The sequence below is a fragment of the Protopterus annectens genome, chromosome 7.part0 (assembly GCF_019279795.1).
Source record: "Protopterus annectens isolate FY-2018-M chromosome 7.part0, PAN1.0, whole genome shotgun sequence".
NCBI lineage: Eukaryota > Metazoa > Chordata > Ceratodontiformes > Protopteridae > Protopterus > Protopterus annectens.
In genome coordinates this window covers 1,716,492,258-1,716,506,999 of record NC_056739.1, presented here as the reverse complement: position 1 = coordinate 1,716,506,999, position 14,742 = coordinate 1,716,492,258, and the positions used below count along the sequence as shown (strand labels likewise).

The following is a 14,742-nucleotide window of genomic DNA, read 5'->3' as shown; positions in this document are numbered from 1 at the left end:
GTATACCTTCTTACCCCATCTATCCAACGCCCTGGAGTGTCTATCAGAGGGGGTAGGATTTTTGGCAGTAGTAGCTTTAATGCCCTTGGGTCCCTGTGAAATGGTTTCAGGATCCGCAGTAGGATTTTTGAAAAGGAACATGTGAGTGTCAGGAACGCTGTAATATCTATCAGGTTTTCTGGAAGCAGGAGGTAGAGTCAGGGGCCATGCTAGATTCCGAAAAGGCATCATCAAAAATGTCCAGTACAGGAGGAATAGCTAAATGCCTGTGCTGGAGCAGGAGTAAGAAATCCCTAAGCCTCTTTTTAGAATCAGACAAATCCTGACTTTGCCAATGGAAAAGCTCCCTGATAGTATGCAAGGTTTCACCAAAATAGAAATCCTCGGGGGGGGGGGGGGGCAGAGGGAATAGAGTCCTCAGCATCAGAATCCTCATAGGTAGATAAGGGTAAATCCTGGTCATCAGAAGAAACAGAAATTTCAGAATCCTGGTCAGAAGTATCATAAGCAAATTTAGTCCCAGGTCTCAGAGAGGGAAGTTTGGCTACCCCTGATTAAAGTAATAAGGTCTTCAAGTCATTCTTATCATTTGTTCTTTAGGCATAGAGGGCTGACCATGCAGTCTGGACGTCAGTTTTCTAGGCAAGGTTCGAGTTTTAGGCCTTGAAGAAGAAGATGTCGCCGGTTTAATATGCAAGTCAGTAGGCCTGAATACACCCTCAGAAGCAGATGCCTGCACACCGGCTCCGGACCCATCCAAGATAGTGACATCCCCAGGTTCCACAGTTGAATCATCTCGCGGCATACCAGACTCCGAATGGGTCTTAGTAGAGGCCTGCGAATCTAAAAGTAGCAGGTATCAGGGGCTGTGAAAGCGCCTCACTGACTACAGGTGAACTGGGCGGCCTGTCTCGGTCTTTATCTTTGCGTTTTTTCGGAATGTCTGTAGTCGGATTGCTTACCGAAGACATATCAGGATAATTGAACCGAGCACCAAAAAATTTAGAAGCACAAATATAAAGACGATGGAAAGTTTGTGGTTTAAATAAGGCACAAAACCGACAGCGAGGTACGTCATGGTCAGGGCCTAAGAAAGGAATACAGTACGAATGAAAATCTTTATGAGGTATTTGCTTTCCACAAGAAATGCAATTATTTACTTTTACTGACATTGGTTTAGAGCAAGAAAAAGTTTCCCCAACGGAGTACTTAGCTTTTAGTTGAAGACTTCGATTCTGAAACTTGAAAACAAAAATTTCAGGAGTCTGCCGACCGGCACTTGCGAAATGCTTCTGCTTCGGGCACCGCACGGCAAGAAAGACTGATGTAATGATGTCGGCTGCATGTTTTGTACCCCTGACAACCTGACATCACAGAAGGAGAGACAGCAACCGACGCAGGACCCAAGACTTTGTTAATCAGGCCAACTGAGGGCTACCTGCAAGCAGATAACCCAAATGTACTGACTGCAACAGTGAAACACGAAGAACATCTCCAACATGTTGTAGGGACTAGCTTATCCCATCTTGGCAGGAATGACACTACAAGTGAAAATGCCAGAGGCTCAGCAACAGGAATCTGGTACTTTGGCAGTACATCCGGGAAATGAATCAGAAAGACAAGATAAACCCACACAACAGCCAATGTTTTTACGGGCATTTTTTCACAAGAGTCATACTATTCCCAGCATACTTCACGCATCCACATAATGTCTAGGCCCTGAAGAGAGAATTCTGGTGACTCAATGGACTCCACTCAATTTAAATCAACAGACCTTGCTGGGACCCAAGGGGAGGGGCGACCCTAGATGGAGAGCTCCCATTCTTCAATGTTCCCACACAAGTGTACTGAGAATTCAAGACACTGTTCCACATGATCAGACCTGTTTGTACCACATTATGCCTAATCAAAAATAAATGTGTGTGGGATTGGGGGGGGGGTTGAGCAGCACCTACCATAAAGATGCAGCACCCAAGAAGGGAGTTGGGAGTGCTCTTCTCCTCCTCCCAAAATGGAGAATGGGCACTAGCTTCAGTTCTTACAATAAAAATGAGCACAACACATGCAAAGGCTTGGGAGTCATTTCTGAAATGTTCTTGCCTGTACAAGTGCATTACCAAGACAGTACAGTTTTGTACCTACCATAGATGTAGATGTCCGATAGGCATGCATCTGCAGTCCTTACAAATGGGTTGTCCTGTCGTCAGGCAGCCCTTCGGTCGGCCGGATTCCTGGGTCTGGCCTCGGCTGGTGTCACACTTCACCCGAAGTCATAGCTGCAGTTCTTCGGGTATAAAGGCATCAGCCGATGCCATTTTCCTCAGTGTTTCTTGCCCCAGATGCCAGGTGCCCTCTAGGAAGGCTAAATTTGGATAAATGCAAATGGTTCCAAATAGTAGAGAGCAAACAAAAAATAAGCATGTATGTACATATATACAAACAAATACACCATAATAGATTCCCCCAGCTAGCTACAAGATGGGCAAATACCCTAGGAGTACCACAGAGGGGAAGGAGGGTGGGTAATCCTGACTGCAGATGCATGCCTATCGGACATCTACATTTATGGTAGGTACAAAACTGTACTATGTCCTTCAAGGATGCATCTGCAGTCCTTACAAATGGGTAGAATACCATAGCCAAACTGGGGGAGGAGGAGAAATAAGATTGTGGTGTAGTTAAGATCCCTTGCAAAACAGCAGTGGCAAAACCTGCTCGGGATCTGGAGTATAAAGGTAAATTATAATGCTTGGCAAATGTATGCACGGAGCTCCAAGTAGCAGCCTCTAAAATGTCTTTGGTAGCCACTCCTCGTAAAAAAGCTGTGGTAGTGGCTGTAGCCCTTGTAGAGTGAGGCCTGATGTTTTCTGGAGTTTTCTTCCCATGGTAGGAACAACAAAATCTAATGCAATTTCCTATCCACTTAGAGACTGTCTGTTTCGAAATTGCTTTTCCTTCCATTCCTGTTGCATATGCTACCAGTAGCTGGTCAGTTTTTCTATTGCTCTTGGTCCTGTCCAGGTAGTAACGTAATTGTCTATGTACATCCAAGGTATGCAACAGTCTTTCTCCCCTGTTCTGTGGGTTGGGGAAGAATGTAGGTAGGTGGATAGCTTGATTTAAAGATACCCTGGAGACCACCTTTGGCATAAAAGTAGGATTAGTTCTCATGGACACTCTATCTTGATGGAAGATCAGGAAGGGCTGTACTGCCATTAATGCCTGTAGCTCGGATACCCTTCTTGCTGAAGTGATTGCAAGCAGGAAAGCAGTTTTCCATGGTAAGTACTGTAATTCTGCTGTTGCTGCTGGTTCGAAAGGAGGGAGTGTCAACTTTTCTAGCACAAAGTTCAAGTCCCATGTTGGCAATGGTGGCTTCCTAGGTGGTTTTACGTTTTTAATTCCTCTCAGAAACTGCCTGAGTAGAGGATGTGAGAAGACTGGAGGATCCAAGTTGTATTCTGCTGAAATAGCTGATACATGAATCTTAATGGAAGAATAGGACAGGCCGTTGTGGAAGAGCTCTGCCAAGTATTCCAGGACGTTAGCTATGTTTACCAGTGCCACATTTTTTCCTTTTGCAGTACTCCAACTGAGATATCTTTTCCATTTTGCTGAATAATTTTTTCTTGTTGAGGGTCTGCGAGCCTCCAAGATAATGTCTTTAACCCTTTGAGATAATTCTGGGTTATTTGGTCTTATGCAATGCTCCTGGCAGCCGGCTGCAGTGTCTTCAGGTTTGGATGTAGGGTTTTGAAGTTGTTCTGTGTTAACAGCAGGGGAACAAGGGGCAGAGGCCATATTTGTTCTCGAGACATGCTCCTCAGTAATGGGTACCAATGTTGCCTTGGCCAGTCTGGAGCTATCAGGATGATCCTTGGACGGTCTTCTTTGATCTTCAATAGCACCTTGTGCATCAAAGGAAGAGGTGGGAATGCATATGCTGTCAGGTTTTTCCAACTGAAGGATAGGAGTCCACTTTCCAAGCAAGTGGGTGGTACGTCCTTGTGCAGAATTTTTTCAGTTGGTGGTTGTGTGGGGATGCAAATAAGTCTATTTCTGGTAGTCCCCATTTCCCTGTAATGGTTTTGAAGATGTCCGGATGCAGCATCCATTCGTGAGCATCCGTGGTAGTTCTGCTTAGGATGTCTGCTAGTATATTTTCTTTTCCTGGCACAAAATTGCTTGTAACTGAATGTTGAAGCTCAGGGCCACATTCCAGAGGTCCATTGCCATCCAGCATAGAGGGTATGAATGTGTGCCTCCCTGTTTGTTGATGTACCACATAACTGTGGTGTTGTCCGTCCTTATCAGCAGTTGACCCTGTTGAAGAAATGGTCTGAATGCCTGAATTGCCAGTTTTACTGCCAGCATTTCCTTTTGATTTATGTGTAGGTGCAGCTGGTCTTGAGTCCATAAGCCTTGTATGCACTTGTCCAGCATGTGTGCCCCCCAACCGAGGTCTGAGGCGTCTGTTGTGATGGCCTGGCTTGGCTGAGTGTTGTGGAAGGGCAGTCCCTTGTTTAATTGACAGGCCTGAGCCCACCATTGGAATTCTTGCTTCAGGCATGGAATTATTGGAATTTGGGTTTCTAGGCTGTGCTTGTGCTGAGACCATAAATTCCTTAGGTACCACTGTAACTTTCTCATATGTAGTCTGGCATTTGGAACCAATATTATGCAGGATGCCATGTAACAGAGGGCTTGCAGGACTTTTCTTGCTGTTAGCTGGTTCTGCTTTGTTAATGCCATGAAGTAGAGAGGAAGTTGCTCCTGTTTTTCTACTGTCAGGAATGTCATTTGTTTTGATGTGTCCAGATCTGCACCCAAGAAGGTTATCCTTTGGGATGGTATCAGCCTTGACTTTTTTATATTGACTGTGTATCCCAGGGCTTGTAGTAGATGAATGACCCTTTCCAAATCTTTTGTTAATTTGTTTTTGTTGTCCGCTTGTAACAGGCAGTCGTCCAGGTAAGGGTAAATTTGAATTCCCTGAAGCCTGCAATGAGCAATTACTGATGCCAGGCATTTCGTGAATACTCTGGGCAGTAGATAAGCCAAAGGGCAATGCTGAGAATTGATAATGCTCTGATCCTGCAAGAAATCTGAGGTATCTTCTGCAATTTGGTCGTATGGGGACGTGCAGGTATGCCTCCTTGAGATCTAGAGTTACCAGCCAAGACTCCTTGCCCAGCATGGGAAGAAGCTGCTGTAGGGTCAGCATTTTGAATTTTGGAACAATGAGGTATGTGTTTAAAGCAGACAGGTCGAGAATAGGTCTCCATTGGTTTTCTTTTCTTGGTACCAGGAAGAGTCTGGAGTAAAATCCTTGCCCTTGTTCCATAGATGGTACCCTTTCTACAGCTCTCATCCTTAGTAAGTGAGTTATTTGTTCTAGAGCTTCTGTCTTCTGATTTGGAGGTAGGTTTGGCATTCCTCTCTTCCTTGGTAGAGTATGGAAGTGAAACCTGTAACCTTGGTCTATTGTCTGTAAAATCCATTTGTCTCCTGTGATGTAATGCCAGTTTACTGAAAATAAGGCTAGCTTCCCGCCTAAGGGTGCTTCTAGTTGTTCCCTGGTAGGCGGTACCAAAGGCAAGTCACTGATTGTCCTGTGGAAGTGGTGGTGGCTGGATCTGTGGCTGCACCTCGCTGGTTGTTATTTTGCCACTGACGTCCCCTGTAGGCACCTCTGGATTGACCCCTGCCTCTTGAGCGCCTATTCCTGCCTCTCGGAGCTCTGGAGGTGTCTGGAAAGGACCAATTCTTGGAAGGCCAGTTCCTGCTAAACCTTGGAGGCTGGACCTGCAAGAAATCCTTGACTGTCTGGACAGATTTTGCTTTCTCTTCCACCTTCTTCAGCACCTGCTGTGCAGGGGAGCCAAACAAATTGAGCTTATCCATGGGAGCATCTAGGAGCTTTGATTTAACATGGTCTGGTAAGGACTGCTCTTTTAACCATGCATGTCTTCTTTCTGATCACTGTGCCAGTCATGGCTGATCTAAAGGAAGCCTCCAGTGCATCATAGCCGCATTTTAAGGAATGATTACTGACCTGCTGAATGTTATGTACCATTTCCTGTACAGATTTTTTATCTAATGGTTCATCAGAGGTTAGTTTTTTAGTTAACTGGTCTAACATAAATTCCTGATACTGAATCATGTGGATTTGGCAGTTCAAGGCCCTAGCTGAAAGAGTAGCAGAAGTGCAAACTTTTTTACCCCATCTCTCTAAGGCCCTAGATTCCCTTTCAGAGGGGAGGGGGTTTTTGGCAGAGGTAGCTGCTACAGCCTTGGGTCCCTGGGAGATAGTTTCGGGATCTGCAAAAGGGGCCTTATACAAATGATAATGTGTGTCCGGAACCCTGTAGTACCTATCGGGCTTAGCCGGGGCCGGAGGTAGAGAATCAGGAGCAGTACAAGCATCATTAAATGCATCATCCACAACAGTAAGTACTGGAGGAATGGCTAAAGGCCTATGCTGTGGCAAATGCAAAAAGGTTCTAAGCCTTTTCCTAGAGTCTGAAAAATCCTGGCCCTGCCATTGAAATTGTTCCCTCATAGCATGCAAGGTTTCCCCAAAGAAAATTCCTCAGGCGGAGGCAGAAGGAATGGACTCTTCTGCATCAGAGTCCTCATAAGGAGAAAAGGGGCCCTCTGGAGGGTTTGAATTATCTGAATCATCAGAGGAGTCCATCTGAAGGAACTGGCTCAGGGGGCTCTACTCTAGTCCTCTTCTCTGGAGGTGGGTGAGAGGCCCTGTCTGGATGTGGTTGGGATCCCCGGATCAAAGAAATGAGATCCTTTGCTAGACTAAGCATTTGTGAACTAGAGCTAGGCCTGTGAGAGGGGGTCTTAGCAGGCACAGTTTTGGTAGTTTTTGCTGCTTTAGCCCTGGCAAAGGCCTTAATCGACATGGATGCAGGAGGCCTAGCAGCTCCACGTGCAGGGGTGGATATATCCAAATGGATAGTGTCAGATAAATCCTGTGAACCTGCAAGAGCAGGTGGGATTTCAGTAGCAGATTCAGCCAAGCTAGATGAGGCCTCGGTAAGAGGTAAGTTTTCGGCCGAAGGAAGAACCGTGGACTCGGTTTCAGCCGAAACCGAGACACTCGCGGTTGGCTTAACCGCGGTTTCGGCCGAAACTGCGGACCGCGAGTGTCAGTCCTTTTCCTTGCGCTTTTTAGAAATTTGCGTAGTCGGAGCATCCGACGGCATAATGTAAGCAAAAGCGGAGCCGAAAAACTCTTCAGCAAATTCCGACCGACGTCTAAGCGTCCGTCGGTTGAAAGAAGCACAAGCTAGACAAGCTGCTACGTCGTGGTCTGGGCTTAAGCAAGGTAAGCAGTAAGAGTGGAAATCTTTATGAGGTATTTGTTTCCCACAAGTTAAACAGTTATTCACTTTTTCTGACATCGGCTGAGGCAAGAAAGAGTCCCCAACGGGGTACTTAGCTTTTTAGAAGTCTTCGGTAGTAGTAATCTCTGGTTCTGACCGACCGGCACTTGCGAACAGCTTCTGCTTCGGGCGCCACGCGGCAAGAAAGACTGAGGAAAATGGCGTCGGCTGATGCCTTTATACCCGAAGAACTGCAGCTATGACGTCGGGTGAAGTGCGACACCAGCCGAGGCCAGACCCAGACTTTGGAATCCGGCCGACCGAAGGGACGACAGGACAACCCATTTGTAAGGACTGCAGATGCATCCTTGAAGGACATCATACCCTCCAATACCAGCACCAGCAGAAAACTGGGGTTGTGCATGGAGCCCAACCTTTAATTTCTGCACAATCAATCTTTAACTTCAGCAGTTCTCCTATCAATGAAAAAGGAAGACCGGAATTAGTCCTTGTCATGAATGAGCAAAGCTAAGCCGTAAATCTGACAGTTATGACAGCAGACACAATGCATGTTTGGGCAGAAGCACACAATTTTTCAGTAGCATGGACACAAAAATTTGCTTTTAGGTTTTAAAGAAAAGAACTTCTCACCAGCATGCATCAACAGCACAATATAAACTATGCATGTAGCAAAAAAAAAAAAAATGCCACGCTGGGGGAAAGGGATGCATTTAATAATGCAGTGTATGACATTAGGGAGTGTACCAGTACAAAATAAGAGCAGGGGTTTGAGATAAAGAAAAAAAAAATGATACAATTGTCCAAAAGAGGATATGAAGTTAATGACCCACTCAAAAAGGATCTCTAGTGTTAGATATTAACACAGTAATCCTTAAGTTTATGAAATCTCCATGGTAGTTACAGCATTACTTGGGTTGTGGCTGAATCATCTCAGTTCAGCACATGAATTTAGAAATGTAAAAGCCACAAGAATGCAGCCTATTTAAGCTTTAATACTTACTAATGTTGCCTGATATGCGCTTACTAACCAGGTGTAAATGGTCTTAACTTCTCAAAAATAATTTAACTGCTTGGTAAAAACACAAAATGCCAAAGTGAAGGAAAACAAATCATATAATGCACAAGTCACTCAATGCTGCCTTTTACACATGTAAGTGGCAACATGGAGCAGTCTAAAGCACCATTAATAAAACTGCTGATAACATCAACAAATAACTACAATAAATTCTTGATTACCATTTTTATTTGTAGACGAGAAAAAGCTGAACACAGGAGAAAATATGGTCCCCAGAAATGTAGTCCTTGGGGGGCTGGCAGAAGCAGAGCTACTGTCTAGTTTTCCATTTTGTTTAATATGCCTGTTGTTTGGTGTAAATGTTGCAGCTTCTATAGGGAGAAAATGAAAAAAAAATCCAAATTTACAGTTAGTATACAGTGAAATTATGTTCTTAATGCAATTTCTTATCTTTACCATCCACTACAAATGTAGTAAGAAAAATGTTTGGGACAATCCAGGGCCAATTTTTTCACTAGGTACAAATTCAAGGACTGTACTGCTGCAGCAGCTCAGACAAACTAGTAACATGCAGAAGGCTCTCGTCGCTTTTGGATGGAAGACAGTTCGCTAAAGACCAGCTAATACAGTACCTATCAATGGACAACAAAGGTATAAAGTTCACAACCCCACAAAAACATTTCAGGAAAAAGTAGGTAAACTAATTCAGTGTAGCTGTGAACAATTCCCAAAAACGAACTACCTTGAAGCCAACCTCTCCACAGATTACTACAATTTTAAATCCATACATCCCCTGTGACAAAATAAGAATGGCACCTTACAGCAAATAAAGAAGTAATGTACTTACCATAACGTTCCATGCGAGTTGTTCATCTCGCCTTCATTCTTACATATGGATTCGGAGCTGATCCATTGGCTCCGAGTCGGCCACTTTCACAAGCTCAGGTTTTAGAGTAGCTTGAGGCCAAGTCCCTATCCCATGATGCTCTCTGTCTCACCTCAGATCTAGTTCGCTGATCCCAGCATGTAAAGACATAACACATAAAAGGCACTCCAGCCGGAGTAAGAAACCTACAACAAGACACCCACCAGGCCTCAAGTCTTATTCGTTCTTTGAAAAACCTGGAGGGGGAAGGCGGGTGGGGATGTAAGAATGAAGACGAGATGAACAACTCACATGGAACGTTATGGTAAGTACATAACTTCTTTATGTCAAGTTGTTCAATCTCGCCATTCATTCTTACACATGGGTAGCGTCCCAAGCACCCTAATCCTGGGTGACTCACGGCAGTATATTCCTGAGGACAATGGAACCAAAGGAAGCCCTGTCCCTGGAGGCCCTATCTACATTTTTAATGCGTGATGAAGGTATGCGGCTTAGACCAAGTGGCAGCTGCACATATAGTGTCCGAAGGCAGCCTAGTTGCATAAGCTGAGGAAGTAGAAATAGCCCTAGAGGAATACGCTTTCACGCCATGTTCTAATGGTTGATTCACTGCGGAATATGTAAATTTTTATGCAGTCAGTTAACTATTTGGAAAGAGTTACTTTGGATACTGGTAGCCCTTTCTTAGTGTCAGCATGAGAAACAAAGTTGTTCTGATTTTCTAAATTCTTTTGTTCTGTCCAAATAGAATCTTAATTGCCTGTGAACATCAAGCTTATGCAACATATACTTCAACCTGTTAGAATGGTTACTGAAAAAAGTTGGGAGTTCAATAGTTTGGTTCAGGTTAGTCTCGAAACACACCTTTGGAAGGAAGGAAGGGTTAGTTCCTCAGTGACACTCTGTCTGGATGAAACAACAAATATGGAGGTTTGATAGACAGGGCCTGAAGTTCGGACACCGTGTGCTGAGGTAACGGCTACCAAGAAAATTGTTTTCCAAGAGAGAAATTTTAAATGGCAGGATGATGCAGGCACAAAGGGAGGAAGAATATTCCGTGACAACACAAAATTCAGATTCCAGGGAGTAAAAGGTTGTCTAACAGGCGGTTTAAGATGTAAGGTACCCTTTAAAAAGGTTCTACATAGTCTGTAAGACATTAGGTTAGAACCTTCAGCTCTGAGGTGAAAATTCGAAACAGCAGCCAATTGAACTCTTATAGTGGCAGCTACAGCACCTTCATGAAAAAGCTTAGTCAGGAATTCCAAAATGCTAGCAATTGGGGCGACAAAGGTCAATATTATTGTGGGAAGCCCAAAAAGCAAATCACTTCCATTTGTTGGCGTACAACTTTCTGGTGGAAGCTTTATGAGAAAATACAAGAATATTTTGTAACTCCAAAGAAAAATCGTGTGACCTGGCTAAATTGGGAACTGGAGCAGCCAAGCTGTCAATCTGTGGGAATGAAGAGAAGGATGATGGGCCCCTGATGAATGTGTTAGCAGATCTGGAACTGGGTCCAGAATCCAAGGTTCCTCCAGTTGGTAGAGTCGAGGGAAGGGAAACCAAATCTGTCAGGGCCAAAATGGGGCTATTAAAATTACAGTCCTCCCCAAAACAATGGCTTTCTGCAAGAATTTCAGAATCAGGGGAATCGGTGGAAAGACATATAGGAGTCCCAGGGGCCAATCGTGTATGAGCGAATCTCTTGGGCTGTCCCCTGGTGGTGGATTCAGGGCAAAGTAGCTTCTGCATTTGGCATTCATAGAGGATGCAAACAGGTCACAGCAAGGCTGGCCCCATCTGCGGAAAATCATCTCTGCAACCTCGTCTTTGAGGGACCACTTGTGCGGCATCAGAATGGCTCTGTTCAGTTTGTCCACGATCACATTGGATTTCCCCAGGATGTGCGTTGCTATAAGAAAGCGCCCTGTGGATAAAGCCCACTGAGAAATTCTCAGGGCCTCTCGACATAAGGGGTAAGACTTGGTTCCCCTCGTTTGTTGACATACCAGACCACAGACATGTTGTCGGTCTGGATCTCAATCGTCCCCAGAGGTACAGTCATGGAAGTACTGCAACGCCAAAAGCACCACTCTCAACTCCAGGTATCAGACATTCTGATGAGAAGAAAACTACCAGCTTCTCACTGATGTGCAACTGTGACTCTGTCTCTGACCAGGTGCCTTGGACAATTCTTCCCTGAAAAATCCCCCCCCCCTATCAGAGAAGCGTCCGTGGTCACCGTGGCGGTCAGCGGGAGAAGAACAAATGGGCGACCTACTGTTACTTGATGGCTGGTCAACCACCAAAGATCATCCCTTCTGCATGAATCTGTAATCATTATCAAGAATGCCATCGGAAGTTGTTGGCAAGACCACTGGGTGAAGAGCAACCACTGAAGTATTCTCATGTGCATATGCCCCAGAGGAACTGCTATGAGCGTTGCTGCTATGGTACCTAGTAGTTTCAACACTTGAGAAGCTGGTAGTTTTCTTCTCAGCAGAATGTCTGATACCTGTTTTTGAAGAGTGACTATTCTGTCCAGTGGCAACTTTACCATAGTGGTGGTGGTGTCTAAGTTTGCTGCGATAAAGGAGATAAGCTGCGATGGTGACAACGCAGACTTGCCGAAATTTATAGTTATTCCTAACTGAGAGCACTGATTGAGAGTGTGATCTCTGGACAGAAGTAGTTGATGCCTGGAGGTGGTGGTAAGGAGCCTGTCCGAATACGGAAACACTCTGAATCCTAAATGCCTCAGGTGAGCCGTAACCACTGCCATGCATTTGGTAAACACTCTGTGGGTTGTTGTGAGACCAAAGGGCAGTGTTCGAAACTGATCGTGACTGGCTCCCAGCTGGAAACACAAGTGATCTCTGGATGGTCTGGCCATTTTTATATGGTAGTATGCATCCTTGAGATTTATAAAGCAAATCCAATCGCCCATTCCTAGGAACCAAAGAATCGACTGAAGCGTAACCATCCGGAACTTCTCCTTCTTTACAAAGGCGTTGAGTCTGCTGAGGTCCAAGATGGGCCTCCAGTCCCCTGTTTTCTTTGGAACTAAAAAGAGCCTGGAGTAGGTTTCCGGATCCTACTTTATCTGCTGGGACTGGCTGGATGACTTTTCCTGTAGCCTTTAAATTTCTATGGCTGCTTGATCCCCCATCTGGGATTTTTCTTAGTACGAGTGGATGTTCTGAGAACGGAATGACAATCTCTGGTAACAATTCTTTGTACCCACGAACCTTTTGTAATTTCTAGCCAGGCATCTAGATACAAAGACAAGCGACCCCCGACTGCCTCCAGAGTAATACAGTCAGGCCTCCTTTCAGGAGCACTGGTAAGGCTTACCCAAGAACTGATCCCCGTCGCCCTGATTTTGCAAACCACCCTCTTGCCGCCTGGGCTGCGTCTTCAATTATTACCCCCTCCTCTACCCCTGGAAGGGGGGGGGGGTTCATTACATGTGTTCTGAAAAGTCCCTTGGGATTTCTGGAACCACATTTTTCTTCCCTTTTGCCATTTGGGGTACAGTCTAGTAGGGGTAGAAAAACAGACTCCTACGGCAGATAGAGTCTTTCCATCTTGCTCACACCTAGTGAGGGTCTCCTTGACTTTGGGCCCGAAAACAGACGAGCTATCAAATGGGAGTATTAACGAAGGAACTCCAAAAACCAGCATGGCAAACAAAGTTAGAAGTAATTCCTTTATTTACTGAAGAGCTTTTCATCCGATTAAATACACGAACTTCATCAGATAAAGTAAAATGTGAGCGGTTACTTTTTAAATAAACAGAGAAATGCATCAGCTGACATTCGACATTTAAAGCAACACACCTTATTTTTAAAATCCTTCTTGTTAAAAAAACTTTTTATATTAAAATACTTCTATTAGCAAATTATTACATATCAAGCAAAAGTTATTACAGACATAAAACTACATCCAATTCCACAATTAAAACCAGTTTTGACACTGGACTAATGAAGGACCCATCCTATAAGCGGATTACATTAGCCAGTCCATTCCGAGCAGCAGCGGCAAATGTAAAACTATTTTAAACTCAATAGAGCTTAAAGGTAAATTAAAACATACAGATTATTCATGAATCTATCTGCAAAGTCTTTTTAATTTTAATATAGGCATAATTGAACACATATCATTCAGACCCGGTAAATTATATGCATATAACCGGATCTGCCAAAGTAATTCCATCCTCTCCAATTCTAGCTTTTAATTGTGGAATTGGATATAGTTTTATGTCTGTAATAACTTTTGCTTGATTTGTAATAATTTACTAATAGAAAATATTTTAATATAAAAAGTTTTTTTTAACAAGAAGGGTTTTAAAAATAAGGTATGTTGTTTTAAATGTCGAATGTCAGCTGATGCATTTCTCTGCTTATTTAAAAAGTAACAGCTCACTTTTTACTTTATCTGATGAAGTTTGTGTATTTAAATCGGACGAAAAGCTCTTCAGTAAATAAAGGAATTACTTCTAACTACATTTGCCACGCTGGTTTTTGGAGCTTCTATTTGTGTTTGTCTAGTTCAGTATTAACGAAAGAAGACTTGAAGGATTCCGCAAAGGAGCATAAGCGCATCCAGGAATGCCTCCGAATTGCTATTGCTGAACCCACTGCCCGACTCAAACCATCGGCTGCATAAAAAATGAGCCGCATGGATGAGTTAACTATGGAATTAAGGGGGTTAAGCTGGGCTGTTACCTTATCAGAGACACCTCCATCTGTACCACCCTGCAGAGTATCTCCAAGCTCTTTTACGAGATCTCTTTGAAGACGGGTAAAATGTGTCAAGTAGTTGAGCGATCGCATAGCAAAAGTCGCAGAACTTAAGATGCATTTTTCCCATACCTGTCCATAGTCGTGGAATCTCTATTAGGAGGATGGACAGTAGAAGAAGTTTCAGACATCTCCTTCTTGGTGGTCACCGCCACCACCACATTATCAACCGGCACTCCCTTGGTAAGGAACATTTTGTCTTGGGGTGACGTAATAAATTTGTTGGGCCACTGAGGGACAGGTTCCACAGTATCAGGAGATTCCCATGCCCTTCGAGCATCCAATTCCATTAGTTCATCGAAGGGTGGAGTCACCCAGGAGGTGGAGGATTGAGACCCAAAGGCCTTCAGGAGTACCGACTCATCATCAATAGGGCTAACGGACTGCCAGTCACCCCTCAGCTTAAGGACTTCAAGGATATCAGAAAAGGAGATATCCTCAGAGAGGGACCCTTCTGACTCCCCTAAATCAGTGTCTGATGTAATAGACTCCTGCGGGGAGTCCAAATGCCTCCACTTACAAAGCTTCTTCCTGGGAACCTCATCAGTGGAGGCATCCGGTGAGGTCTCAGTAGAACATGGGTCACCCAATGGGGCTACCTGAGGCTCTGGGTCTCGACGCTTTACAGGGACCAGTGTTGTACAGGCGGAAAGTGGCACTTTAGGGGGAGGAGGA

At 44.4% G+C, this 14,742-nt stretch overlaps 1 protein-coding gene across 1 annotated transcript in view; it reads right to left on the bottom strand.

The window, feature by feature from the left end:
* CTDSPL2 (CTD small phosphatase like 2) overlaps positions 1-14,742 on the bottom strand; it is a gene marked incomplete in the record, with an annotated part of 2,284,573 nt that overhangs the window by 1,597,514 nt on the left and 672,317 nt on the right. The window contains 1 exon segment of the mRNA XM_044078258.1: positions 8,598-8,747. Coding sequence (XP_043934193.1) covers positions 8,598-8,747 — 150 coding nt within the window.